This window comes from Ahaetulla prasina, chromosome 2, assembly GCF_028640845.1.
Source record: "Ahaetulla prasina isolate Xishuangbanna chromosome 2, ASM2864084v1, whole genome shotgun sequence".
Taxonomy (NCBI): domain Eukaryota; kingdom Metazoa; phylum Chordata; class Lepidosauria; order Squamata; family Colubridae; genus Ahaetulla; species Ahaetulla prasina.
This window is the reverse complement of record NC_080540.1, coordinates 78176854-78204604: the sequence shown is the minus strand read 5'-3', so window position 1 is coordinate 78204604 and position 27751 is coordinate 78176854. Positions and strand designations below refer to the sequence as shown.

At 42.3% G+C, this 27751-nt stretch overlaps 2 protein-coding genes and 1 long non-coding RNA gene across 3 annotated transcripts in view; 1 reads left to right on the top strand and 2 right to left on the bottom strand.

Annotated features, from left to right (window-relative positions):
- LOC131189613 (uncharacterized) overlaps window positions 1-13637 on the top strand; it is a 32653-nt gene extending 19016 nt beyond the window's left edge. Inside the window, exon 3 of the long non-coding RNA XR_009153083.1 lies at window positions 12059-13637. This is a non-coding gene — a long non-coding RNA (uncharacterized LOC131189613). The remainder of the gene's footprint in view (window positions 1-12058) is intronic.
- Window positions 13638-14314: 677 nt separating this feature from the next.
- LOC131190506 (uncharacterized protein K02A2.6-like) lies at window positions 14315-22191 on the bottom strand. The gene is made up of 2 exons (XM_058167841.1): window positions 22065-22191; window positions 14315-17626 (listed from the first exon to the last, which is right to left on the bottom strand). Exons 1-2 carry the CDS (start codon window positions 22189-22191, stop codon window positions 14436-14438), a joined length of 3318 nt encoding a protein of 1105 aa, XP_058023824.1. The 3' UTR covers window positions 14315-14435.
- SLC38A3 (solute carrier family 38 member 3) overlaps window positions 21475-27751 on the bottom strand; it is a 146224-nt gene continuing 139947 nt past the window's right edge. The window contains exon 17 of the mRNA XM_058165807.1: window positions 21475-26759. Coding sequence (XP_058021790.1) covers window positions 26655-26759 — 105 coding nt within the window. The 3' untranslated portion in view covers window positions 21475-26654. The remainder of the gene's footprint in view (window positions 26760-27751) is intronic.

The following is a 27751-nucleotide window of genomic DNA, read 5'->3' as shown; positions in this document are numbered from 1 at the left end:
TGCTTGTTCCATGCACCGGCTGCGCAAGTGCACACCGTTTATTTCATTTATTTATTAGTGGCAGGTTGGGTGTGCGCTTGCGCAGCCAGCGCATAGAACAAGGCGGCATATTCAAGGAGAGCAACTCCGATAACTTTTGGATGTTTGCCTTTCCTGGCAGCCAGCCGCTGGAGGAAAGTAAGTATATGCCGCGTGGTGAAGGAAGAGTGGGCAGCGGCTCCGGGACAAGGCTGGTGTCGGGGAATGGTGCATTCCCCAACCCAGTTGAGGAGGCGGCGAGCAGGGGACGACTCCGGGGCCTCAGGGAATGGGACATCTCTGGGCCCTGGGCCCTGACCAAAGGCGAAGGGCGAGCAGGCAGCGAGTGGGCGGTGAGTGGGCGGCAGCTCCGGAGAAAGGCCAGAGTTGGGGAATGGTGCATTCCCCGACCCCGTTGAGGCAGGTGGCTGCTCCGAGGCCTAAGGGAATGGCGCATCCCTGGGCCCCGGCCCCCAACCCAAGGTGAAGGGAGAACAGATGGCAAGCGGGCAGAGAGACTGCAGCTGCAGGCATCTCGCAAAAAGGGAAAAGGCAGAATAGAAATTAATTTTTTTTCCCTACTGGGTTCTGTGGGCGTGGCTTGGTGGGGGGGGTTGTGACTGAGTGGGCATGGCTGTGAGTGACATTGAGTTGGCCACGCCCACTCAGTCACAGGACACACCCACCCACCAAGCCACACCCACAGAATAGGTAGCAAAAATTTTTAGATTTCACCCCTGCTAGAAACATTGTCTGAAAGTCCCCCCCCCTTGCCACATGTTTCTTTGCCTTGTGAAAGTACTGTGTTCCAAAATCTAAATACAAATAATCTTTGATTTATGACCACAATTAGGAGCAGAAATTCTGTGGAAAAGCAAGATAGTTGTTAAGTGAGTCATGTGCAGTCTTACAACTTTTTTTTGCCACTGTTGTTAAGCAAATCACTGCAGTTGCTCGGCAAATCATGTGGCTATTAAGCAAACCCAGCTACTTCCATTGACCTTGCTGTCAGAAGCTGACTGGGAACGTGGCAAATGACCCTGGGATATTGAAACTATTGTAAATATATATATATATATCTCAATTGCCAAACATCTGAATTTTGATCACATGACTGGGGATACTGTAGCGGGTGTAAGTGCAGAATCTTTTTCAGCATTTCATTGATATATGGTGCTCTGTTGCTTTCAGCTATTAAAATGCCAGTATTTCCGTGAAATTAAATTTAGTGTCATTCTGTGATCACTACCTTGTTTAACCAAACTGGGATTGAAATTGACACAGCATACTTATCTGTTTGCTTGATCTATATAGTGTTTATTCATTGTACAATACCTTTTCATTAGCCAAGATACATTTCCCTGGCCCAATCCAGTCTCTTTCACACAAAAAATGCAAGACAATAAAATCAAGCAGTTCTATGCTACGTATGAAATTAATTTTCCTTATGGCATATTAAGCTGTAAATCATCTTCACAGATCTGTCATCCACTTGTTCTGTTCTGTTCTTTTCTGTTCAGGTCTAGTCTCTTTTCCCCCGATTACTTATAATCTGAATTCTGATAGTTGAACATTAGATAAATTCATTTTAATATATAGTCATTCCCAATAGGTCTGAGCTGTGATACACTTCTTGTTTTCAGAATTCATTACGGCTTTATCGGGAGTGAAAATGAATCTTGCATGGTAGAAAGACAATTCCTTTAGAAGAAATGATATTAGCTTGTGATAGGTCTCGTATTTAGCTTGTCTTTTGCAGTAACTGGGCCCTTTCATAGCCTGCTTCAGTGAAATAGGTTTCCTTAAAAATACTTGAATCACACTACCTCACACAGCAAAATGCGAAAAGATAGGAGGAGGTCATCTAGCAAACAGTATGAAGCAGATGGAATAAGTAACACATTAAAGCAAATATCATAAATATGAGACCATAAATCATGTGCGGGAGAGCAAGTTCTCACAGAGGAGAGGAGAAATGCCATCTGAAGGCAGAACTACTGGCTTTAGATTGCAGGGACTGTGAAAACGGCTGAATGGGAGTTGTGTTCTTTGTCCCTGGAATATATCTCTTCTAACAAAAAAAGGGGGAGGCAGGCGGCAGGAGGACTCAAATCCTATTGGCCTAGTTTCTCTGTTTTTGTTTCTTCTGAATTTGAATAAAAGCGTTTTCAGTATGTTTACAATAACACATTTGGACCAGAATATTTGGAGACCCCTAGAATTAATGCTGAGCTGAGCAGTGCTTATGTGCGTTTGAAGTAGTATTTTGTAGCCACCCCTAAACAGGATTTTCGAAAAATAATTTCAAGTACGCCTGCAATCCTTTGGCGTAACCCCAGGCTGGCTGATGCCTTCCTTTCATGCTTTTGTTTTTATGATATTCAAGAAAGATTCAAAATTTTGAATGCAAGGGATATAAGGATGGTGATATTTCCAACCCTGGGAATTTCTATTACCAGCAGCAATGTCGGAAGCTTTGTAATATGATTTTAAATTATGCTCAGACTTTTCTGAGATTGAAAATCTACCCTGAGGTTTGCTGCGCCGGTCACACCGAGCAGATCTAACCCAGGTTGGATCTTCAGATACAAAAATCCCTTTGTTTGCTATTAGCTACTGTAAAAACGGGCCCAACAGAGGATGAGAAAGTTGCATAAAATGCCTAAGAGAAAACCAAGGAGCTGCCTTCCCCGTGTCACCCTCTTAGCCTACACGGTTTCCAATGCCTTGAAAGCGTTTTCCAGCTGTCTTATTATGTATAAGTTGGTAGCCGGAGCCTGTACTGGCCTGCGCTTGGTCTGCCTCTCCCTGCCCACCAGGCTCCACATCTCCATTCATCTGGCTTTGTGTCAGTTCAGAACCAGCTCTGCATCTGTGCAACTGCAGAATATTCCTGTTGTGTCGATGTGATTATTCCATTTCCACAGAATGTATAGGATAGAATGCTACAGATAGTACAGTAGAATTGGATCCTGATATACAGAATAATCCTCTAAATTTTTTGCAACTGGATCAAGGCTGGAAGGGGTTTGCTTTTGATCCGCTTTTGTCCTTCTTCTTCTTCTTCTTCTTGTTACAATATGGCAGCTCTGCTTTGCTTGTGCAACACCTATTACCCTTTGGGGGGTAACTTGTGCCTCACCTACCTCTGGGGTCCTGAATGAAAGAAAGCATTCTGCTTCCCACTCTCCTTGAAGAGCTTCAGCATCCTGTTCCTAGCAATTGCTAGCCACATATCTTTCCTCTCCCGCACTCCAGCTCTTTCAGAATGATGCAGCCATGGTTACAGCTTCTGGGGGGAAGGACTTAGTTGCGAAACTACCAGCATGTGATCGTTTCACCAGCACAACTTGCAAAAGGCTTTTAAATTCAAGAGAAAAAGAGTGGGGAATATGGAGTTTATTGCAAAAAAAAAAAAGGAAAAGAAAGGAGGAAAAAAGGGTTGTGTATAACGACAAGGTAGAACTGTAAAAAGTAAATTGGACCAATAGGAATAGCTTCCTGGGAAAGCCATCTGTTGAATGAAATGGATTGGAGTACTTAAGTAGTTTGTGTGGTAAACAATTAAAAACAGCATTTGGAATAAACACATGAGGCATGAATATGGATCGAAATCATACACGTGTGACCAGTATGATAACAAGTGTTTTGAAGTGGCTGGATCTTATAGAGAGAAGGAATGGGGGGGTCAAATCACAAAACAAATACATGAAAGAAGAGGAATGGATCAAGACTCAGTGCAGGGCCCAGAACATCATGATTGGACAGATTTGATGTGATCATGAAAAAAAACCAAAACAAAACTCACAGAGGCAAATGTTTACAGAACAAAAGATAATGTTTGAAGCAATGGATGATGTTTGACATGGTAGAAACAAGGATGGGTTACAAGAATGGAAAGATATGGAGAAGAACGGAAAGGTGTAGCGACATTTATTCATCCAGTGCTTTTAATTTTTTTATTTTTTCTTGCTTATTGCTTCTTACAATTTTTCTGCTTTGCTTATCCCGAAAAGGAACAGTTCAGTAGGCAGGCAGGTATGGAAAGCCAGTTTTATATGAAAGCTTTCCCTCAGTAATGGCTCCGATTTTGTTGCAAACCATCAGGCAAACATACATAGTATGATTTTTTTTTCTTTTTCTTTCAACTTTAGAGTGGAATAGAAATGAAGGGATTTTTGTGACTGCAGATGGAGAGCACCTTAGGGCAAGATGCTGATTGAATGTCATTGTTTGAACTCTTTTATCCAGCATCTAATGGGAGGATTGATTGGCTGCTAGTTTTCTCCGCCTGTTCTCGGCTTTTGAGTTGGCCAAATTGACACAGAAGGGAGGTTGCCTTAAAACTGGTTTTTATTTTTTGTGTTTTTATTTCTTGAAAGGCTGAGAGGTAGATAAAAGTAGCAACTTGACCATCCAGCTGAAGCTGACAACAGAAAGCCTCAATGGCAACTCACTTGCTGGTATAAATGCTTCCAATTTTAATCTTCAGTATCTTGAGGTAGAATTAGGAAAGATTCCCATTTGAGGCTGCACAGTTGCTGCCGGTGACAATAGATTATGTATTGAGCTAAATTGAAAAAAGCCAACCTTTCCCCCTTATTATCCCTGCAAGATCCCGTTCACTAGTGGCAAGGTAAGAAGAATAGTCTGGATGGCATATCTGGATAATCATAGTCTAAACATGTATATGTTGTTCTGCAACAAAAGATACAATTTGAATCTAACTATATCTGGTTAGAAAAGCCATCGAAACCTGGACACTAGCCTCATAATCAATACAAAAGCTGCAAGTGGTACAAAGAGCCATGAAAAGATACATGCTCGACATCACAAGACAAGATAGAAAGACCTGCATGTGGATTAGAGAACAAATGAAAATATACAATGCCATCAAGAGAGTAAAAGAGAAGGGCGGGATATAAATGTAAATAAATAAATAAATAAATAAATAAATAAATAAATAAATAAATAAGTAAGTAAGTAAGTAAGTAAGTAAGTAAGTAAGTAAAAGAACTGAAATGGAAATGGGCTGGTCACATAGCAAGAAGAACTGATGGCAGGTGGACCAAGGCAGTCATAGAATGGATCCCACTTAATAAAAAGCATCCATGAAAGACATCTAAAAAAGACTGATTGACAACATCAGCAAATATTGCAGGCCCAACTGGCAAAAGAAAGCTCAAGACCGTATTGGTTGGAGACATGAAGAGGACGCCTTCATCCTGCAGTGGACAATGGTTAGAATGATTATGATATCTGGTTAAATATAGGGCAAGATATTTTCATTATTGAGATCCAGTTTGGTGTGGTGGTGAAGTCATCAGGCTAAAAATCAGAAGACCATGAGTTCTAGTCCTTCCTTAGGCACTAATCCAGCTGGATGATCTTGGGCCATCACTTTCTCTTAGCCCTAGAAGAAGGTAAATAGCAACCTAATTCTGGAAAACCTTACCAACAAAATTGCAGGGAGTTGCCCTGGCAGTTTCCAAATTGGTCATGACTGAAAGAAGAAACCGTTGTCATTATACTGTAGTACTATTTTCTTGTTATAGGATGGTCCGTTGTATAAATTGTTTAAATAAACATGTTTCTGTTTGCTTGATCCCTTGTCGGGCATTATTTAATTCATTGCTTTTTACATATTTTATACTTTGCTGTATATTGCAATTGATAGACATAAAAGTTGTGAATGTCAACAGTGACTGTAATGATACAATACCAAGACCAACTTGGTAAATGTTAATTGTGATCAGCTTGTTTTTACTAGCTTAACATTATGTGATTCCAACTTATGTAATTAAGTTTATAGGTCAATGCACTGTGAAGTCAAAAAAGATAAATTCAGTAAACGGGTTTAAGTCTGCTGTCTGAGCACGGCCATTTAACATTCATTCTTGAAATATATTAAGAAAACCAAAGGGCTTCTTGAGTGCATAAAATATTTTATAAGACAGACAGCCTAATCCAAATTAATATTATCAATTTAAGAAGCTTTAATAGCTTGTCATACTTTGGAAACTTTTCCTATTAATCCTGCAAATTTGAGGCATTGGCATCAATGAATAACAAGCAAGGAATACACTTCTATTTTCAGATTTTCTTGCTGTAAAATAAAGTGCTTCTCTGAATATAAGAAGCAAATTCATGTAGAATGCTGCATATAATCGCTTCTATTATTCTTACATTATAGCTATTCTCTGAAGACTATTAACCAAGAATAATTTTGCTCATAATACCTATGTTGAAAATTATTTTTAAAGTCAATTGTTTTAGAACTAATGAGCTTTTGAACTATTTGTTCTGTTTTTTCAATATAAAAGAATAATTCAAAGCCTTGACTTGGACTTCACGAGCCACATGCAGTAACTGCTGCTTTATCTGAAAAATCAGATCTTGAAAACAATCTGAGCATTTCTCTCATCAATTGCATAAGACCACACTTAATACCTTGGTAAGACCACACTTGGAATACTGCATCCAATTTGGTGAACACGATGTAAAAAAGATGTTGAGACTCTAGTAAGAATACAGAGAAGAGCAACAAAGATGATTAGGGGACTGGAGGCTAAAACATATAAAGAACAGTTGTTGGAATTGGGTACATCTAGTTTAATGAAAAGAAGGACTAGGAGTGACATGATAACAGTGTTCCAATATCTAAGGAGTTGCCACAAAGAAGAGAGAGTCAAGCTATTCTCCAAAGCACCTGAAGGCAGGACAAGAAACAATGGATGGAAACTAATCAAGGAGAGAAGCAACCTGGAACTAAAGAGAAATTTCCTAACGAGAACAATTAACCAGTGGAATGGCTTGCCTTCAAAAGTTGTGGGTGCTGCATCACTGGAGGCTTTTAAGAAGAGATTGGACAACCATTTGTCTGAAATGGTATAGGATTTCCTGCCTGAACAGAGAGTTGGACTAGAAGACCTCCAAGATCCCTTCGATCTTTGCTATTCTGAGGACTACTCTGTGAATGTTAATAAGATCTCTTGCCGTACCAAGAACAAAGCATGTGTGAAGTAGTACGTTGTGATAGAAACTCTCACTTTTTCCAACTGTCAGTGTTGAACAGCTATATAGAGTTGGATGATTACATTAGGCAGCTATCACAGAAGAGCCACTTAAGGCCATTTTGTAGCCAGTGGTTTTCTGAAAGCCTACTGCTTAATTCTGCTAATGAATAATTCTCCACCAGCTGGCCCAGAACTCAAATCTCGAATAGAGATGTAATTGCTGGTTGACCCCAGATTATTGATCTCAGCCCCTTTACAAGCTGCTTTCCATTGCTCAAGGCTGGATGATGGGGAGATGTATGCAACCAGTTAGCTATTGTCACTGAACAGCAAGTGACCTAAATTCTTTCAAAAAGCAGTATTGACTTTTCCAGAACAGATACTTAATGAAAAACCACTTCTGCTTTCTCAGGCCCAGATAGGCTTTAGAGATAAATTCACGTCTTAGCTTTTTTCTTCTTCCATGCACCGGAATAAGGGCCTTTTACCTCCTGTAGCGTTTCACTTTTTTTTTAAAGCATTGTTCCTGGTTTTTTTTTAAAAACAACCACAACAGGAAAAATGGTGACCGTTGGGAAATTCAAATGGTGAAGCTTCCCATCCCTGACAGGAACAGCTTCTCCTGCTGAATTTTCCACAGTGCCATCTGACCAGAGATGAAATTGGGCAGCAATCTTTGATGGAAATCTCACCTGGTGCAGAATCCAAAGATTAGGCCTGCATCTTAATCAGGCTATCACTAAACCTCACAATCCTAATAATTTGTGTCTCACTGGCATCACGCGCAAGGGCTCATTAATGGTTGAAAAAGAGCCCCTCCCACTTGCAAATGAGAGCTGAGAGCATTCAGAATTAGAGCTGTGTAGCCTTTGTGATTGACAGAGCAGAGGGGCAGAAAAAGCCAGCATGGAGTGGGAGAAATTTAGATTCATTCCAGGTGAAGGGAAGAGCAAGGGCAGAATCAGAGTCAGTCATTTCCCCACATGGCCCTGATGCCTGCCCTTCTTTTTTCACCCACTGGTAATTCCCTTTGCAAATCTTTCCTCTAAAACAGGGGTCTCCAACCTTGCCAACTTTAAGGCTTGCGGACTTCAACTCCCGGAATTCTGGGAGTTGAAGTCCGCAAGCCTTAAAGTTGGCAAGGTTGGAGACCCCTGCTCTAAAACATCAGATTGCCAGTAAAATAACAAGCATTCACACAACCGGGAAAAGAAAAGGCTTTCGTTGTCGACTTTCAGAAGAAGAATCCAGGTTGTTCTCTGGCCGAGCTTTAACTAGCAACTTGGTTTGAGGCTCTTGGTGGGTAAAGCTTTTGAATGTGCGATGATAAAAGCACCAGTTAGTTGGCAATGGGTTAGATCCAAATATCATCCCTTCTGTTCTGTAGATCTATTGATCCCTTGGGCTAACAGAGGAATCCTGCTGAGAAGATGCCGAGGCAGTTGCAGATTTAATCAAAGATGCAGAATTGCTTCTAATCAGCCCGTTGACCGATACACCGATTGACTGGTTGAGCTGTTTGTACATAATGAGAAATAAAGCAGTAATTTGTTTGGCAGAAAAGAAGCAAAGAAGACTAGAGCAGCTGGGGAGAGCGGAAAAGGAGAGGCAAAGCCACAGAGGAACAGAAAAGCAAGCTAGGGTGGGCAGGATAGGAAAGAAAGAACAAAGTAGCAGAGAGAGTTTGCCTTCTCCCTGCTTGAAATCCTCCCAGGTTGGCTTTCTCTGGCCTGCACTAGTGCTCTTGTGTTTTTCAGACCAGCTGCTGCTCCTTCTATCTGCAGTTCGATGCCTCTTCTTCTTCCGCTCGTGAGCAGGGTCAGCCCAGGCCATCTGTAGAAGGATGCTCTGTTCCTCAGGAAGACACAAGGGTCTCTCTGTGACTGCAAAAGCTGCCTCCGCCCCCACCTCACCGCCTCCTCCTCCTGCCTCCCTCTCTCTTTCTCTTATTTCTATTCTGGAAATAATGTTGCCTTCCCTTAAAAAGAGTTTTAAGTAATGACTCCGAATGATTAATTGGTACATTGAATCAAGCAATTATAAAGAATCATACTGGCTTTGAATCTGGTGTAAATTAGCACTGTCTTGTTCTTCTCTCCAGTCGGTGATAAAATGCTTGGCTTTCTCTCTCCTGGAAGAGGATCTAGGCAATTGGCCTAAACCAATTAGACATGAGTCATTTGCATGGAAAACGTCGCCTCATTGGGCTACATACTGTCTGAGGAACTATTAGCACAAGCCAAGCCATTGTAATAATAAAGGTGTGCAGGACTAGAACAAGAAAGACCCAGGTTTAAGCATGCTTTCAGCCAATGTTCACTAAGTGAGTTTCACCAAGCACTATTCACAACTCAACCTATAGGATTGTTATTATGAGGAAACATTGGAAAAGGAAACTTTATGTATGCAGTCTTCGGCTTCTTCAGTTTCTCATATTAAAAGGAAAGAAGGAAGGAAGGAAGGAAGGAAGGAAGGAAGGAAGGAAGGAAGGAAGGAAGGAAGGAAGGAAGGAAGGAAGGAAGGAAGGCAGGCAGGCTATGACCACGCTCAAGACCAGTTTATACTTGGAGGATAATGAGTCAGCTCCAAGCTTCATTAGAAGAAATAAATTATCTAGATCCATTCATTGTGGATTTAGCCTAAGGTCTGACATAGTAACAAGCTGGGTTAACTCTTGATTTTTGTTGGGTGAAATAAGGAGGTAGTATGTTTGATCTCACCTTTCACAACTTTTGATACTGTTAATCTTGTGGACCTTCTTTGTGAGATGAAGCTGAAGATTCAGTGATGTAGCAGTTCCACTTATATTGCAGGTTATTTCTGCTCAGCCTGGTGGTACATGAGTTCTGCAAGCTTTCACCCTTCTTTTTAAAATCTACTGAGAGAAATTAGCTAAGTGCCTTGAAAAAGATGTCCTCAGTATTAGAATGACACATTTCTTTTTGGCACCCAAACCTCTGACTAAACTTTGAAATAAGCTGGATGACAATCCATACTGTGAAATTGAATCGTGAAGTTCAAAGGCACTGTGGATAGACTTAGATCATCCTTTAGATCTCCGTAGAGCATCTTCTATAAGCTTTAGCTGGTTTTTCACTCATAGTTTTCCTGAGAAGGACGCCTGTTTATGATACACATGCTCTGGTAAACACTCCACACCATTGGATAGTTTGCTCTGTTTGGTTAAATTGACATGCAAACAGTTTCCTGTATTATAATTGTCAATTAGAAGTATGCGCTGATTTATAAATAAAATGACATATTACTTTTACTTATTATTATTACATTTATAAACATAAGACCAGCCCTATTATATATCAAGTCAAGGCCCATCTTAGTCCAGCATTTTGTTCTTCATAATGGCCAAATACTCACAAGCGGGAAATAGAAACAAAACTCCTTTTTACTGTTATTCATGTGAAACAAGTAAATTATATTCTGTCTTTTTCCTTTGCAGTTGGAGTTGTATATGAGAAGGGTTTCCCTTCATTTTCCCCCCACAATAGGTTAGCTTGTGAGAGCAACTTTGATCTAGTGGTAAAAGCAACAGGCTAGAAACCAGGGAACTTTGAGTTCTAATCCTGCCTTAGGCATGAAAATTGGCTGGTTGACTTTGGACCAGTCCCCCTTTCTCAGCCCAAGATGTCAGGCTCAGGTAACAAACCGGTCAGTCAGTTTTTGTCACAACCAATGGATTAATACTCAGCTGATCCCCTCAAAAAAGTGGACCCTACACTTGTGAGAAAACATTGGGAAGAAAAAAAAAAGGTTAGGTTGAGAAAGTTTTTCTGGGCTGCTTTTCAATGAAATCTGTGGCTCAGTGATGACTTCAACCTGGTCCTTCCAGTCCAACACTGCATGATATATTACATTCACTTTTTTCTCAACCACGCGGGTCAAACTTGATCGCATCTCGTGACGTCACATGATGTATCATGACTTTTTTTGCCTTTGTGGAGCTGGAGTGGAAGTGGCCTGTGCATGATGCATCTGGCCCATGGGCCGCCAGTTTGACACCCGTGTTCTAAGCAAAGTAATTTGGTTGCTTATTTGCAATTGTCTCCCATTAAAAGTGTTGATGTTTACCTTAAAAGCAGAGGTAGAAAACCTGTTCGACATTGTACCACCTTTCCCTTTTTTGTCAACGAAATTTGGCAACAAGCCGTAGAAAAATCATTGGTGACACAATTTCCTATTGGGAATTTGGTGAGAAACAAAATAAGGGGAGGATGCATTAAGCTTTTGGATAGGTCAAAATATACCTAAAACAGAACATCATCATCATCATCATCCAAAACCAATCTCCCTCAGAAAATGGTGGAACTCTACAAAATTGTCCATTTGCATTTTGCAAGGTGTTAATGCCTTCCTTTCCTACATTCTTGAGCCATGAAACACGGTATTTAAAGGATGCTCCCAGCAAAGTAAAATAAAATAAAAATAATCCAACCCTTCAAAATGCCTGATGAAGCATACCTTCCTATAACAATCTATTTATACAATAATTCCCCAGAAGAGACTTCTTGTAGCATTGCATGTGAAGTGATTAATGAAAGAAACGATGACAACAAAGCATTTCTGCTGGAACTGAAATGGAGCATTGGTGCCACCTACATGTCAAATAAATGAATATTTCATCAATCTATTTTTAGGGCCAGATTTCTAAAGAGAAGATGCCAAGTTTACAGAGCTTGTTCCTGCAAAGATAGAGTTAGCAAATAGTTGCTTATTGTCAGCTCCTTTGAAAAACTTTATTTCCTTTGATGCTTACAACAGGAACTGAGCTACTTTAGGCAGGTTTCAGGGATATCTTTAGGGAGGTGCATATCTCTGCAATTTTGAGAAGTGATTGTGGGCATTTTCCCTGAAGTAACTGCAGTAGAAGGACTAATTCACAAAAGTGTTGCTATGGAAGGCAAAAGAAGTCAGAAAATGCCCATTTACAACTTACTCCCCATTGTCTTCTAAGCTTGACCAAACGTTCCTTCTCATGCAATGTATCTTTTTTCTCTTTTTCTCCTTAGGAAATTGACCCACTTTCTAACAAAATATTGGGGTACAGATGCTTTTTCTTAAAGGAAATTTATGGGGCCCTACATAGCCTCTTGATGCAGATGAAGGAGGAGAATGCAAAAGTTGGCTTGAAACTCAACATTAAGAAAACTAAGATCATGGCATCCAACCCTCTCAATTCCTGGAAAATAGATGGGGAAGAAATGGAGATAGTGACAGATTTTATTTTCCTGGGCTCCAAGATCACCGCAGATGGAGACTGCAGCCAAGAAATTAAAAGATGCTTGCTCCTGGGGTGGAAAGCTATGGCAAATGTAGACAGCATACTAAAAAGCAGAGACATCACCCTGCCAACAAAAGTGCGTATAGTCAAGGCGATGGTTTTCCCAGTTGCAATGTACGGCTGTGAAGGTTGGACCATAAGAAAGGCTGAGCGCCAAAGAATTGAGGCCTTTGAACTCTGGTGCTGGAGAAGACTCCTGCGAGGCCCTTGGATTGTAAGGTGAACAAACAAGTCAGTCCTAGAGGAGATCAACCCTGGCTGCTCTTTAGAAGGCCAGATCCTGAAGATGAAACTGAAATACTTTGGCCACCTAATGAGAAAGAAGGACTCACTGGACAAGAGCCTAATGCTGGGAAAGATCGAGGGCAAAAGAAGAACGGGACGACAGAGAATGAGGTGGCTGGATGGAGTCACTGAAGCAGTAGGCATGAGCTTAAATGGACTCCAGAGGATGGTAGAGGACAGGAAGGCCTGGAGGAATATTGTCCATGGGGTCGCAATGGGTGGGACACAACTTCGCAACTAACAACAACAGCAACAACAACATAGCTTCTTACAAGTAATTTTAGAGAAGAAAGACTGCTCAGATGATGTCTTCTTTACACTACTTTGCTGTATTTTTATTTATTTATTTACATTTATATCCCGCCCTTCTCCGAAGACTCAGGGTGGCTTACAGTGTGTAAGGCAATAGTCTCATTCTATTTGTATATATTTACAAAGTCAATTTATTGCCCCCCCAACAATCTGGGTCCTCATTTTACCTACCTTATAAAGGATGGAAGGCTGAGTCAACCTTGGGCCTGGTGGGACTAGAACCTGCAGTAATTGCAGGCAGCTGTGTTTTAATAACAGGCTATCTTACAGCCTGAGCCACTCAAGGACCCCTATAGTATTGACTATTTAATTTTATTCAGTTACTCTAAATAAAATTAAAGCCAAATGGAAGTTCTTGGTGCATTTTTAGTGCATGAGCTCAGATTCTGATTATAGAAAATTTGGACCCTTCATTGCATTTGAAGAAACTGTGCATAAGAATAACAGAAAAATCATTGTGACTGTAGATTTTTTTCCCCTCCTCCTCCTCCATTTCTCCTTGCTTGTTTGATGTTTTACGTATTCTCTTTTAACCATTGAAATACCATTTTATAAATCCGAGGTGTATTGCTTAGGACAAGTATAGCTGTTGCCTCCATCTGTAACCTTTTGCATGAGCCAAGTGGGTCATGAAAGACTGCTTGAAACTTGATACATGGAAGTGTGTTCATAATACTTGCAAGCTAAGGACAGGAGATGGGGATATACACTGGAACAGGGAAGAAACCAAAGCTGTGATGAGAATAAATTACAAATATTTTCTCATTTGAATGTCATAGCTCAGCCTCAGAATCCAAGAACAATCCAAGGTTAGAAAATAGGACTGGAGAAACTCCTGATTGTATTTTTTTGGGAACTTCTGCCGGTCAGTTTTGACAGAAATAAATTCTCTTGATTTCAGGGGAAGGCAGCTTCCTGATTTTAACCTCCAAACACACTTTTTATAAAAGTGGCCTTGGCTGAAGGTACCCAGTTTCATTTTCATTTGCATCAGAAAGCATACCTGGTTATTTCAATGTAGGTATATATTGCATCTGTATCATAAATCAGCATCATAACCTGTGGTTGTTGAACCTAGTTACACACTTTATGGATGTTCACTTGTTCCAGCGCCATCGACTCCAATTGAAGGAACTTTGCAGTCTCTGGCCATTCCAGAAACTACTGCTAACCAACCTCTCTCTTTGCCAGCCAGGGTAGAACTGCACAGATCTGGGTGGATCTGGCGCTGCCCTTCCTACCTTCAAGACTACGCCTGCGCTGACTAGGTGGGAAGGAGTGCTATGTTCCTGTTAGATTCGGGCAATAACGAGGCAGGAGACCAGGATAGTGACAACAGCTCTTTACTATATGGTGAACCCAGCAGCGGGGCTGGGGAAAAACCTCTCCTTAAATACAGTTTAGCCGGCGGCTTCAACCAATCAGCAACGTGCTTGTTTCCCGCCAAAACATTTAAAGATACATTACACTCCTTCCCTCCCAGAAAACACTTTACCAATATTTACATGTTATTTTTCAACGTAATCACGCAAATAGACTGGGCGTCTCCTCACTCTTTCGGACCTGCGCAATTCATTCCCTGGGAGTGGGTCGAGCTGAGCGGAGGGGCTGTTTGCTCCTCTCAGCTCCTCCTCTAGGCCATCCGGCCCTGGATTATTTGCCGAGTCGTCCCTGCTGTTTTCTAATGGAACCTGTTGGCGTCGCTGGACCTCCTGGAACTCAGATAAGTCCTGCGATTTCCCCGGGTTTGAGTCAGCTGTGGATTCAAACATTGTATAGTCAGGGCCTGTTTCGGCTAATTCAGGTTGTTCGGCTATGCGTTTTCTTATTTGGTCTATGTGGCGCCTCCATACCCGGCCGTCTGTTATCTCTACCAAGTATGATTTTGGACCTGTTATGTTTAGGATTTTCCCTGCTACCCATGACGGGCCTTCACCATAGTTGTGTGCCCACACTCGGTCGCCTATGTCCATTCCTCTTGTTTTTTCGCGTCCCCCCTTGTAACCCTCCGGTGTATAGTTTGGATTTAAACGGTCTAGTGGGCACCTGAGCTTTCGGCCCATTAATAATTCTGCTGGGCTTCTGCCAATTGTGACACAGGGGGTTCTATGTTGGACGGCCAGGAAAACATCAATTTTTGTTTGCCAGTCGGCTGGCTTGAGTCTGGACAATGCCTCTTTTGCGCTCCGGACGAAACGCTCTGCAAGGCCATTCGTCGCAGGGTGGAAAGGCGCCGAGAGGGCATGCCGGATGCCCTCTTCTGCCAAGTACTCCTCAAACTGGGTTGTCGTGAATTGCGGGCCGTTATCGGATACTAACGTGTCGGGCAACCCATGGGTTACAAATAGGTGCCGTAGGACTGAGATCACGGCCTCGGCTGTCATGGATCTCATGAGAATGATTTCCAGCCATTTGGAGTAGGCGTCGACTACTACCAGGAAGGTTTGGCCGTGGAAGGGGCCGGCAAAATCAATGTGGATTCTAGACCAGGGCCCTTGGGGTCTCTCCCATTCCCGAACCGGGGCCGTTGGGGGTAGCGGCCTGGACTCCTGGCAGGCCTGGCATTTCCCTACCCTTTCAGCAATTTCCGGGTCCATTAAGGGCCACCACACATAGCTTCTCGCTAGACCCTTCATCCTTACGATCCCTGGGTGACCCTCGTGGAGGAGATCCAACACCCTTTTCCTCAATTTCTCTGGGATCACCACTCGGTCCCCCCATAGCAGGCACCCCCCTTGAGCCGAAAGTTCCCCACGTTTCTTTACAAACTCTTTAAAACGCTCGCCCGGCGCAGCGGGCCACCCTCTTTGTACCCAACCAAGTACAGTTCTCAAAATAATGTCCCGGTATGACGCCCGAGCCACCTCCTTAGACGTGACTGGGCCAGAGTCCAGAGAGTCGATTAACAGTATGGGCGTCCCCGGAGTGGGATCCTCGATCGTCCCTGGCAGTGGGCATCTGCTTAACGCGTCCGCATGCCCCAACTCTTTTCCTGGCCGATGCCGCAGTTTATAGGAGTAGGCTGCTAAAAAGATAGTCCATCGGGTCAAGCGGGGCGAAAGCACCACAGGCGTTGGGCGGTCTCCAGCCAGTAACCCTAACAGTGGTCTGTGGTCTGTAACAATTTCAAAGTCTCTACCAAAAACGTATTCGTGAAACTTTTTTACCCCTGATACTATAGCTAGGGCTTCCTTATCCAGCTGACTATAGTTCCTCTCTGTCGAGGACATCGTTCTGGAGTAGAAGGCTATTGGGGCTTCTGTGCCATTTGGGAGCCTGTGGCTGAGCACAGCACCCACCCCGTAAGGGGATGCATCGCAAACTAATACCAATGGCATTGTGCTATGATACTGGATTAGTAAGCTATCGCTCGAGAGTAGGTTTTTTACTGCTTCGAAAGCCCTCGCTTCCGTCTTTCCCCAAGACCAAACAGTATTCTTTCCCAGTAACTTATGTAGCGGCTCGGCAACGGTTGCCTTATTTTTCAAAAAGACCGCGTAAAAATTCACTAAGCCCAGGAATGCCTGTAGCTCTGTTTTGTTTTTGGGCGCTGGAGCCTTTCTTATTGCCTTGACCTTGCTCTCAGTGGGGTGGATTCCTTCCTTGTCTATTCTGTAGCCCAAGAACTCTACGGATTCTACCCCTATTTGGCATTTGTTCACTTTAACCTTTAGACCGGCTGACCGGAAAATGCCCAAAACTTTCCTCAAACGCTCCCCCAATTCTTCTAAATTTTCGGCTGATACCAATACATCATCAAAATAGGGGACTACCCCCGGGAGCCCTTGCAGAAGTCGCTCCATTAAATTTTGAAATAGGCCAGGTGCCACACTCACCCCAAACTGTAACCGGGTACACTTGAAAGCACCTCTGTGAGTCACAATTGTTTGGGCTTCGGCTGTGTTGGCGTCTACAGGCAGTTGTTGATAGGCTTGGGCCAAATCTAATTTGGCAAAAACGTGCCCTTGCCCCAGCGAGTGCAGCAAATGTTGCACCACGGGGACCGGGTAAGCGCTTTTTTGCAAGGCTTTGTTTAACGTTGCCTTGTAGTCAGCGCAGATTCTAACTGACCCATCTGGTTTCACTGGGGTGACGATTGGCGTTTCCCACTTTGCGTGATCGACTGGCACTAGTATCCCCTGACTGATGAGTTTGTCTATCTCCCTGTCAATCTTGGGTTTAAGGGCAAAAGGAACCCTCCTTGCTTTTAACCGTATGGGGGCTACCTGGGGGTCTAAATTGAAGGAAATAGGGGTCCCCTTGTACTTGCCCAGGCAGTCCTTGAAAACATCTTCGAATTCGTCCATGAGTGTGTCCTTTAGGTTAAAGTCATTTCTGTAGATGCCAGTCACTCCCATGCCCAACGCACGGAACCAGTCTAGTCCCAACAAACTTGGCAGGGTCCCTTCGACTATCGTGATGGGCAGGGTCTTCTTGTGTGGTCCGTACTCGACGCGGACGGAGGTGGTCCCTCGAACAGGGATGCGATTCCCTTGGTAGTCTTGAACTCTTAGCCGCTGTGTTTGCAGTTTGCGTTTGGCGATTCTCGGCAAAGCTTTCGCAAAAGTGTCCCAGGACATGATTGTGATCGCTGACCCTGTGTCCACTTCTAGTCGGCACGGCACTCCTTCGATTTTCGGTTTTGTGAAGATTTTCTTCTCTACGCGGGTTGCTGCACGACCTACTATCACGGTCGTTCGATTTGAATTCGCGCCCTTTTTGTTTTGACCAATCACGGGTCGCCTAGCTGACCCCGCCTGATTGGTTGGTTTGAATTTTCGGCGGGAAGGTTGGGGTGCTCGACAGACTTGAGCCAGGTGCCCCTTCTTCTCGCACCGCCGACATGTAGCGTCCTTGAACTTGCATTGTTGACGCTGGTGTTGCCCTCCGCAACTTCCGCATTCATCCCGGTCTTCTTTGCCCCTTCTGTGGCAAACTCCTTCCTCATCCTCGCCGTCTGGTTCGGTCTGGGTTTCTTCGTTGTGGACCGGGGTTGATTTCGCTCGCCGTTGGCGTGAGCGGCTTTGTAGGTTTCCGCCGCTTGGGTGGACATCTCATGAGCTCTGCCTTCGTCCAGAGCGTTTGCCAGCGTTAGATTGCTTTTTGATAGCAGCCGCCTCCGCAAATGAAAGTCTCTGACCCCACGGATGAGTTGCTCTAACAGCTCCTCATCCAAGTCTCGGTACCCACAATCCTTGGAGGCTTTCCTCAGGGCGGCCATGTAATCGCTGATGGATTCGCCCTCTTGCTGTCTGCGCTCTCCAAATTCAAAACGCTGTACATATTTGGACGGTGTTGGCGCGAAATGGTTCTTCAATAGATTTTGCAGAGTTTGCCACGATACCGATTGTACCGGCGTTGGCTCTGCCAGGGCTTCCGCGATGTCGATGACCTCGGGACCGCAGTGGCTCAGGAAATACGCCCTTTTGCGGTTGTCTGGAACTCCTTGCAGTTCGTTTGCCTCGAGGAAGCTCTCGAAACGGGTCATGTACGTTCCCCATTTCTCCCTGGATGGGTCAAACGGCGCGGGTGGAGTGTAGCTGGCCATCGCTGCGTTTCCGCCCTGAGTTTGCTGGGTTCGGTTCTTTCGTGCGTTCAGCTCGTTCCTGGTGCTCTTAGCCTCGAGATCCCACCTTCGTCGCCAGTGTTAGATTCGGGCAATAACGAGGCAGGAGACCAGGATAGTGACAACAGCTCTTTACTATATGGTGAACCCAGCAGCGGGGCTGGGGAAAAACCTCTCCTTAAATACAGTTTAGCCGGCGGCTTCAACCAATCAGCAACGTGCTTGTTTCCCGCCAAAACATTTAAAGATACATTACAGTTCCAGTCTCCTCTCTGGTCTACTCCCCTATCAGGCGCCAAAGAAGCAGAGATGCATTTTGACTGGCTGACCATCTGACAGCTCAGTATAAAGGAGCTGTCAGATGGGAGCACCTCAGCTGTTGTTGTTAGCTAAGCAGCCACCGGTTAGCTATCTCGTGTCAGCCTTAAATAAACCTGTTAGCCTTTGAATTAAGTCTCGCCTCAGTCTGTCCCATTTATTTGACAGCTCTGAAGTGCAGGCTTCATCAAGTGCTGTTTGTAGTGTAATCTCCATCTTGGCCAGTAAGTGGCACTGTAGGTGGAGGTCTTGTATTCCTGAGATTAGTCTATCCAGCAAGTAATCGTCAAGGTTTATAAATTCGCAATAGAGTGCTGCAGCTCTAAGCCCCGATAAGTAGTGATTGATGGATTCACCTTCTTTCTGATTTCTATGGTAAAAGGTGTTCCTGTGGGCAATTTTTGAGGGCATTGGTGCATAATGGCCCCTTAATTTGGCCATTAATATCTCCCATGGCACAGAATGCACCTTTTGAGGTGCCATCAAGTTCCTTGCCATCTCAAACACCTCAGTGCTGCAAAACGATTAAAAATATGCCTTTTTCCTGTCACTTGAGATGCTAAGATAATCGCCGGCTAACAAGGAACTTGAATTTGTCTATGTATGTGTCCCATGTTTCAGAAAGTGGGTTAAAGGCAGCGAAAACTTGTAGTGCAGCCAGGGCACCTCAGACGGTGGCTTCTTGGCAGTTTGTGAAGTACCACGACCTCTTGTCGTGCTCAACTTCAACTCGGTTTTGTGACAGCTCTTTTTTAGTGACCAGCTTGTGTCTAGCACCTCAGTCCCGGAATCCCACCTTCATTGCCAGTTGTTCAGTACCGTGAACAACGGCGGACAGACTGAGGCGAGACTTAATTCAAAGACTAACAGGTTTATTTAAGGCTAACAGAGATAGCTAACCGGTGGCTGCTCAGCTAACAACAACAGCTGAGGTACTCCCATCTGACAACTGTTTTATACTGAGCTGTCAGATGGTCAGCCAATCAGAATGTGTCTCCGCTTCTTCAGCGCCCGATAGGGGAGCAGACCAGAGAGGAGACTGGAACACAGCACTGGACATGAAGTGTCATTTTATTTCTAAGAATACTACAGTACAATGCAAGACTGACATTTATCTAATTCTTCTTAAGTTATGAGTTATATGAGATTTTCATGCTAGACTAGTTAAACAGGTTAACTGTTTATGAAGCAGAGTTTCATTGTGTCTTGTGAAAAGTCCAGGATGAAATGTTTCGTTTGATTTTGTTTGTGCATATTTCCAGGCAGTTCATGGTAACTGGACGGTAAAGCATTTTTAAAGTTTTTTTTTTTTAATGCAGTCCTCACAGAGATCAAGCTTTGGTTCTGCAAAACAGGGTTTATTGCTACATCCTCCCATAATAACCTTCAGGTGAAAGCACCAACCACCTCTTGACATAGAGGGTTCACTTTCTAAGTCACTCTCACCATTTGATGGTATCTCCTAATTTTAAGCAATCTCCACCTATTGATTTTTGTTCATTGGGAAGAATAAAGATGAGACTAGTTTAAAGGTTCTTAATTCAAATCCTACTGCTACATTTGTCTGGCCATCTTTCAGCCTCTGTTAAATCACATCTTCCCTGATCATTATTTTTCTTCATTTTGGTAGATCATCCTCATTGTGAGAGGTTCAGAACAAAACGAAACACACCCACTCACAGATACACAGACACCCTCAGACAAAACCATTTGCATTGTACTTTCAAAGTTGTGCCAGATACTTCAAGAGAATAAAGTGCTTTTACAGAGCCAAACACCCTTGACACAAAACTATTATAGGTGAAATAACACTTCAGAGATGCTTGGTTTTGTTTGGTTTGGTTTGGTTTTGCACTGGTCTTAGCAGCCATCATGATGTTTTTAAAGTTAATATCTCTGGCCTTTACCCAACACGTGAGGACCACATTTCAGATGCAGCATTATGATCATGTAGTAGCCAACGGCGGTATAAATTTTTCCAAATTGCACACTAACAGTCACTCATCTCACGTGGATTCTAGATCTTAAGCATCAAGGAAAGCTTACCAGCTTTTCCTAATACTTCAGTTTTGGGAATTTAACCTAAGTTATAAATTTATTCCCACTGACTGACTATCATTCCCTGAAATAGACTTTCTATGGCAGAAAGAGGAAAAAACAAAAACTTGTGAGAAATCCTCTTCACTTAATGATTGCTGCTAAACAGAATAGAATAGAATTTTTTATTGGCCAAGTGTGATTGGATACACACGGAATTTGTCTTGGTGCATATGCTCTCAGTGTACATAAAAGATACGTACACTGGTATATGCCAAGTCATATTGATCCCGCAGTGCCTGTATATATAATAGAATCTAAGGCACTCAAGACCAGTAAAATAGAAATAAAAGTGCTCTTGGACTGATGTCTAGCAATTTTGAATCTTTAGGATAGAATTCTAGACAAGGTAGACTGTATCTTTGTATATTCCGATGCAATTTAATAAAGGTAGGAATTAATCAGAGCACAAAGAGGATCCAGAAATGACATTTTGGTTTCAATCTTCAGCAGTTGCTTCCAAAAATGAAAGTCCTACTGAATTAAGTAACTTCAGATGCATGTGCCTTTTGTTATATGTATACTTTGGTTTTAACTTTGTCTACATTCTTTTTCTAGGTGGAGACCCCTAATCTGGCTCTCAAATCTTGGATTTTCAATCGCAGACACAAAGATCCATATACAGGAAAAGGTTTCATGTTTTCTTTATTATTGTTTTAAAAGATTTGTTTCATTTCCAAATATAGATCTAATTTCTACATGTAATTTAAAACTGTTCTAGAAATAGGCTCTTTCATACAAGTTCTCCCATTGCTTTGTAACTTGAAACGCAGAGACAAAAGGAACTGGAATACAGAGAGAGGGTAGGACTGATGTCATGCCTGGGCCATCTCTGGGGGAAAGCAGACACATCCAGTTTTCTTTGGGTAAAATGTTGTCCTTTTTCTTCAGAAGAACATTTCTGTGTTGTATATCTTATGACACGTAAGTCATGTTCATACAACATGCTGAACCTGGTTATTGAATTAACTAGTTTTCAAGGTTTTGCACACATTGCACCGTAACTGAACCAGTTGGCTGGGTTTGCATAACACTCAAGTCACAAAAACCAAGGTTAATGCTAACCAAGCTATGCTATGTCTTTAAATCTTTAATTTATCTGCTTAAGCATGTTGTGCAATGCACACAGAGACTGAGATACTGATGTTTAACCTACGTTGAGTGAGGCAGCACAGCTTGCTTACTGTTTGCACACTAGAAGGGCAGATATAGGCTACCCCTTCTGAAACCTCTGTGGGTTTGGAAATGAAAAGAAAGGAGAAAGAGTCCTTGAGATTCCGCATGATTGCTTGCATCAGTCAATGCACCTCTTTCTTTTATTTTTCCTCTTCCATTTCTACCCAGTCACTTTGCTGATAACAGTAGGTCTTTTAGCCCTCAATTGGTGCAGACATCCCAAACAACCAATCTTTGTCTGGTTGCAAACAAACATTGGAACCTTATCTCTAGCTCGAGTCTAAGTTAAAGAAAATAAATAAATATTAAAATACATAAAAGACAGTTAATATTGCCTAACATTGAGAATGACCTGAAGAGGTTAAACAAATGGTCAATTGGCAACAAGGACTAATAAGTAACTAGTAACCTTTTAGGAGTACCTAGCATGCCACAAGAATAGTCTCTTGGAAATTAAGCCATTGGGCTGCCACATTTCTTTTGCTCCTTCCTTGCAATTTTCAGATTTTCAAGGTTCTTTGCTTTATCCTACTAACGATAAAGATTTTTCGAGAAACCCAAGCTGTTGTTTTCATAGTTTGCCTACCTCACAGGGCTCGACATTAATCTTGAAAGCCCACTAAAACAATTCCCTGGTTCAATTTACAACTAGCATAATTAAGGTGGAATTTATGCTGTGTCACTATCTCATGTTTCACCATTCCACCCCCTTTTCTGGTTTGAGAAGCATCCATCACGCAATGCTTCTGTGAGACAGCAGTTAGGTAAGGCAATACAGCTAAATTATCAATTGTCTTTTATTCTCCATCAATATCAGAAATCAGCCAGAAGATTCAAGCTGACTTCCATCATGTTTGGGCTTAAGAAGCAGATCATATAAAACAACTTAAGCCAAATGTTTGTAACTGCAGATGTAGTCTTTACTCATCATGGTTCTTGCAACTGGACACCAAGCTTTAGAAACAGCTCCTCCTACCCTGAGTTTCACACTGGTAGTAAATTTTCTCTGTAGCTCAGACAAGACTTCTGGGATCCAAACCCTCTTTAATGAGGACATAACATATGTACACTATACATAGTTAGTGAGCGCAACAACAAATACATTAAAAAAGATCTACTCTTATATACATTATTTATAAAAAGCAAATTGACCAGCCACCACCCCAATACAAAAATACATGTTTCTTATTATGTGCATTATAGTTATTAATCCCTAGAAATAATTACTGATTGACTTAAAAATTAGTTTAAACAACAATCCAACCATAAAATTCATAGGATACAATATATAAAGGAATGAGGCTTTTTAAAAACGATTTTTGTAAGGTTGGGCGGAAGGTTGAAGATGATAAACATAGAAGGAAAAAGTAAAATATGACTGCGATTGAACTAAATGATTCAGAACTCCACATACAATCTGGACTCTGGATGAATATGGGGATTATTTTTTGTTCTTCTCTTCAGACCACATTCGTAGACAGTCTCTTGGAAATGAGTTTCAGCTATTTGAAGGAAATCTATTTGTTTAGGATCACAGATGTGATTCACCTGCTCTTTTTCTTTTCTTTTTTTGTTACATGGAAATAATGCAAAAGAGGTTTAGTGTTTAGTGCAGGTCTTGCTGCATCAACTTCAGTGTAGAAATAATTACTCCACTATTCAAATATCACCAAGAAAAATTGGACTTTGGAAATGTGCTAATGCGAGGGCAGGAGCAGGGAAGAATTGTGGTCCATGTCCTCAGTTGGACTTAGACCAGGATTTCAGAATGAAAATAGCTTGTTCCTGATGTAACATTCATTTATTCTGAAGATTTGACTTGCTTAGTTATATCCCTCAAGTTCAGTTTGCGATGTATCCCATTTTGGAACATTTTTGTGTATGAATCAATCTTTGAGAAAATTAAAAGAACAATAAAGTCACTAGCTTTATAAGGTGCAAATTATTGGAAGCTGCAAGAGTCACAAGCTACGGCAGAGGGCAGTAAAGCTTCAGCTAGTGCCTTTTGTGTTCTGTGGCGCTGGAACTGAAAAGCTACTTCAGTGTGTCACATTAACTGAGCGAATGCTACATTCTAACATAGTTTTGTGACACATAGTTATCCCTCACCCTGCAATCCTGTTCCAGTTACTCCAGGTATGGGAGAAACATTATTGCTGAAAAGTGCGCAGGAAGTGGATGTGCATAGAAAGTGAGGGATTTTGGTACTGTACCCCCTACAGGGCCTATATGAAGTGCTGCTGTGCATAGGTAATAGCAGAAGGAAGCTACAGTCCTTTCAGTGCCAAAGTGTTCTAACACAAGAGGTCCAGTGTTTGCCATCTCAGGCATTCCTTCAAGCACCTTACTTCAGTCTGAGATTGTATTCCCCAAAACACAGCTATCTGATTAACCTTAGCTGCATATCCGAACATCCAACATGGAATGGAAAGCTAAGGCACCTGCCTATTCCATCACTGCGGTACCTATATAAACACAATTCTCCATGGATTTGTACACTACAGGAGAGCGCTTACATTTTGAAAATACGATGCAGGAATGCTGAGTTTCTTGATCCAATATAGATCAATATTGGGAGGAAAAGTGCTGCTACTTACTAAGTTCTGAAATGTTCTGCATGATACGGTCAGATTTGTACAACACAAAAAACATGTTTTTGTAATCCAGGGTAGAAAGTGCATCTTTAAAATCTCGACCAGAGTTTGATTTGAATGGATAGCTATAGGGCAACAGGGAAGAAATGTATTCCATTTCATTTGCTTAGTATTGTTCATTGGTTCCTATAAAACCAGAGGAGCTACTTTTGCCTGATGTATGTTGAAAGGTATGGAAAATGTTCTTCAGGATTATGACAGGAGAGTAGAACAATTTTGCAAATATCATTATCAGCTTCTTGTTGCGTAATAAGGATTATATATTAGGGCTAAGTACTAAATATAATATACATTCAGACTAGAGATGACTGTTTATACCTGGGAACCATCAGAGTACCCATAAAGCTTCAAAATATTTTCACAAGTTACCGATGCGGTAACTACACTACAACTAGCCTCATGAACGTCGTTCAAATCTTCTCAGAAAGAACCTATTGCATTTTTGTTCCCCTGGTGCAAGGACTAGGCTCTAGTTACAATGTAAAACAGGTATTAATAACAGGGAGGAAAATTGAATTTTCCGATCTTGAAATGTGATATCAGTTTTGATTACCATGTTTTTCACTAAAGTTTTCCAGAGTTTAAACATTCTAAAATCATCTTAGCTTCATAAAATCCTGCTTGCTATATGTCATCCATTGTTCAAATGACATATATTTTTCTGTTCAAGGCCTTATAATTTTATGTTTTAAATCACGGATGAATCCTGAAAGCTAGCCTTCCCATATATGATGTCATCTAAAAGTTTTAGGATTGCAACTCCCAGAATTCCCCAGCCAGCGTGGTCCATTTATGTCAGCATCAAGGGAAGAATAAATTTTTTAACATAAGAGTCCAATTAACATAGAATCTTAAAACTGTGATTATTGCTTCCCAGTGGAGCAAACAAACAGAAGTTAGGTTTTGAAGACATGAACAATAGGATCATCTCCAATCCAAACTAAAGCTCAGTTCTGTATAAGAAGAGAGAGCTACATTGCCCAATTTCCAGTGCCATCATCTCTTCTCTGCTTCAAATACCTCAGGATAATTCAGAACATGTAAATGGATCCTTGGAAACCAGTGCAAATCTTCACCCCATCACAACTGGTAGTTCAGAGGGGCTGTAGTTTCCCAATATGTCCCCATTAACCTACCACCCACTCTAAGTTTTACAGATACCTAAAAAGTGGCAAGGAATTCATTGCAGAGGGCAGACAAGGAAACTGAACCAGTGTAAGGGAGAGAAAAAAAAAGTCAGGCCTGCCCAGTGACATTTGAGTAGGATTAAGGATCTGTAGTTGGAACTAGGATTGTGACCAATAAGTTTTTTTTAAAAAAAAAGGAAATAATGTTTTTTTCTTACTTAAACTCCTTCAAGCTTTAAAAAGCCTTCGCTTTTCATTCTGTAGCCTCAGTGTAATATTCATATAATATAAAGCTTGGCCCAAATCAACCATTCAGTAGTGAGCATCAAGTGAGAGCCCTACATCCAAGTTATTTAGCACAGTTGCTCCATTTTCTTCTGGTCCTGCTGACTTTTGAGTCCCCTCAGTGTGGGCCAGTTGGACTGGACATATAGAACTGAAGATATACTGTGTATCATAGCAGCCTCCCCTCCCTCTTCCTTGAAATGGGCTTACTTTTCCAGTTTATATGCTCATTTAGACTACTGTTCGCCTGGCCGATCCCAGACTTTGAGAGAAAATCAAATGCCCAGAGAAAATAAGAGATTGGCTTCTGGTCTAGTCCAGCCTGCAGCACTTCTGGCTCAGTGTGAATGTGAGCATTTCATACTGGAATAGCACCCGTGGCTCAGAATGTAACCAGGGATGAAAGAATGATACAGTACTAACACAGGGCAGGGGTAGGAAAAGGATCCAAGCCAGTTGAGTTTCCCAAGGCTTTGTTGTGCATCGCGGGGCTCCAAATATCGCCTAGTGGCTGCCTCCAGTCTTTAGGCCACCTGACACCCAGTCGATGATGATGAAGCTGAGGCTCATGATCATGAAGAGCACCCCGAGGCACGCAAAGAGGGCTGCCTGCAGGGAGAAGAGACAGGAGGGAAGGAGAGTGTCACTCACGGGAAGAAACCTCCGAATGGCGGCAGCAGAAGCATATGAATGTGTGTCACTTCCCTCTCCCAGCAACCAAGGAGAATAATCTAGACATCCAAAGTCGAGACCTGGCTTTAATTTGTGCCAGTTGTAATGCAATGGAAATGGGTTGGCAACTGATTCATAACAAAGCATGCTTCCTACAACTGTATATTTCTATACTTCACATAAGTTCCCTCCCCCCATCCTCCCAAAATGACTCACACAACCTTTATGGCTGAGTAGCACTGCAGCTAGGGAGGAAAGACTCCTGCCTTCCTTGAAAATTGTGGTTCTGCTCCAAACCAGCTCTCTTCTTAATAGTTCCGTTTGAATAAAGATATATTGCACATCCCCGTATGGCACAAATGATGATGACATTGATGTTTATAATGATAAATTATAAACCATGCATTCAGCTTGAAATCCAAAAACTACACTAACTTCCATAGATAATATTCAGGGCATGCAGGGCACATTCTCCTTACCCTCTGCCAAAAAAAATACTGCTTAGAAATACTAAGTTTCACTGTCAGGGTGGATTCTCCAAAGCAGCGGTCACCAACTGGTGGTCCATGGACCACTGGTGGTCCATGAGAAAATTTTGATGGTCTGCAGAAAAATTATTTGCATTTTTTATATTGCACTAAATCACGGGTCCTCAAACTATGGCCCCTCGGCTGGATACGTGCAATGAACAGTTGTGTTGCTGCAGAGAGTCTCCCCCTTTGGGGTCTTTTTCTGTGGGAAAGGGCGGGGGAAATTCCAACTTGGGATCTGCTTCAGCCTCCTGGTGTGGGGCTTTGGACAAAGGCTGGAGGGAAGAACCGCTAGTGACAAAGAGCCAGAGGGCTTTGTTCCAGTGGGACTGCATCCCACTGGAACTGGCTGACCATCTCAGCCCACTGAGCCTCCAGGCACCATTAACTGGCCTTTCA

Coding starts and splice junctions, on each gene's coding strand:
- LOC131190506 (XM_058167841.1), bottom strand. CDS start 22,191: ATGCGGAATCTCAAGGACTCTTTCTCCTTTCTTTTCATTTCCAAACCC. Junction 17,627..22,064: donor GCTGTGCTGCCTCACTCAAC/GTAGGTTAAACA, acceptor CGAATTCAAATC/GAACGACCGTGATAGTAGGT.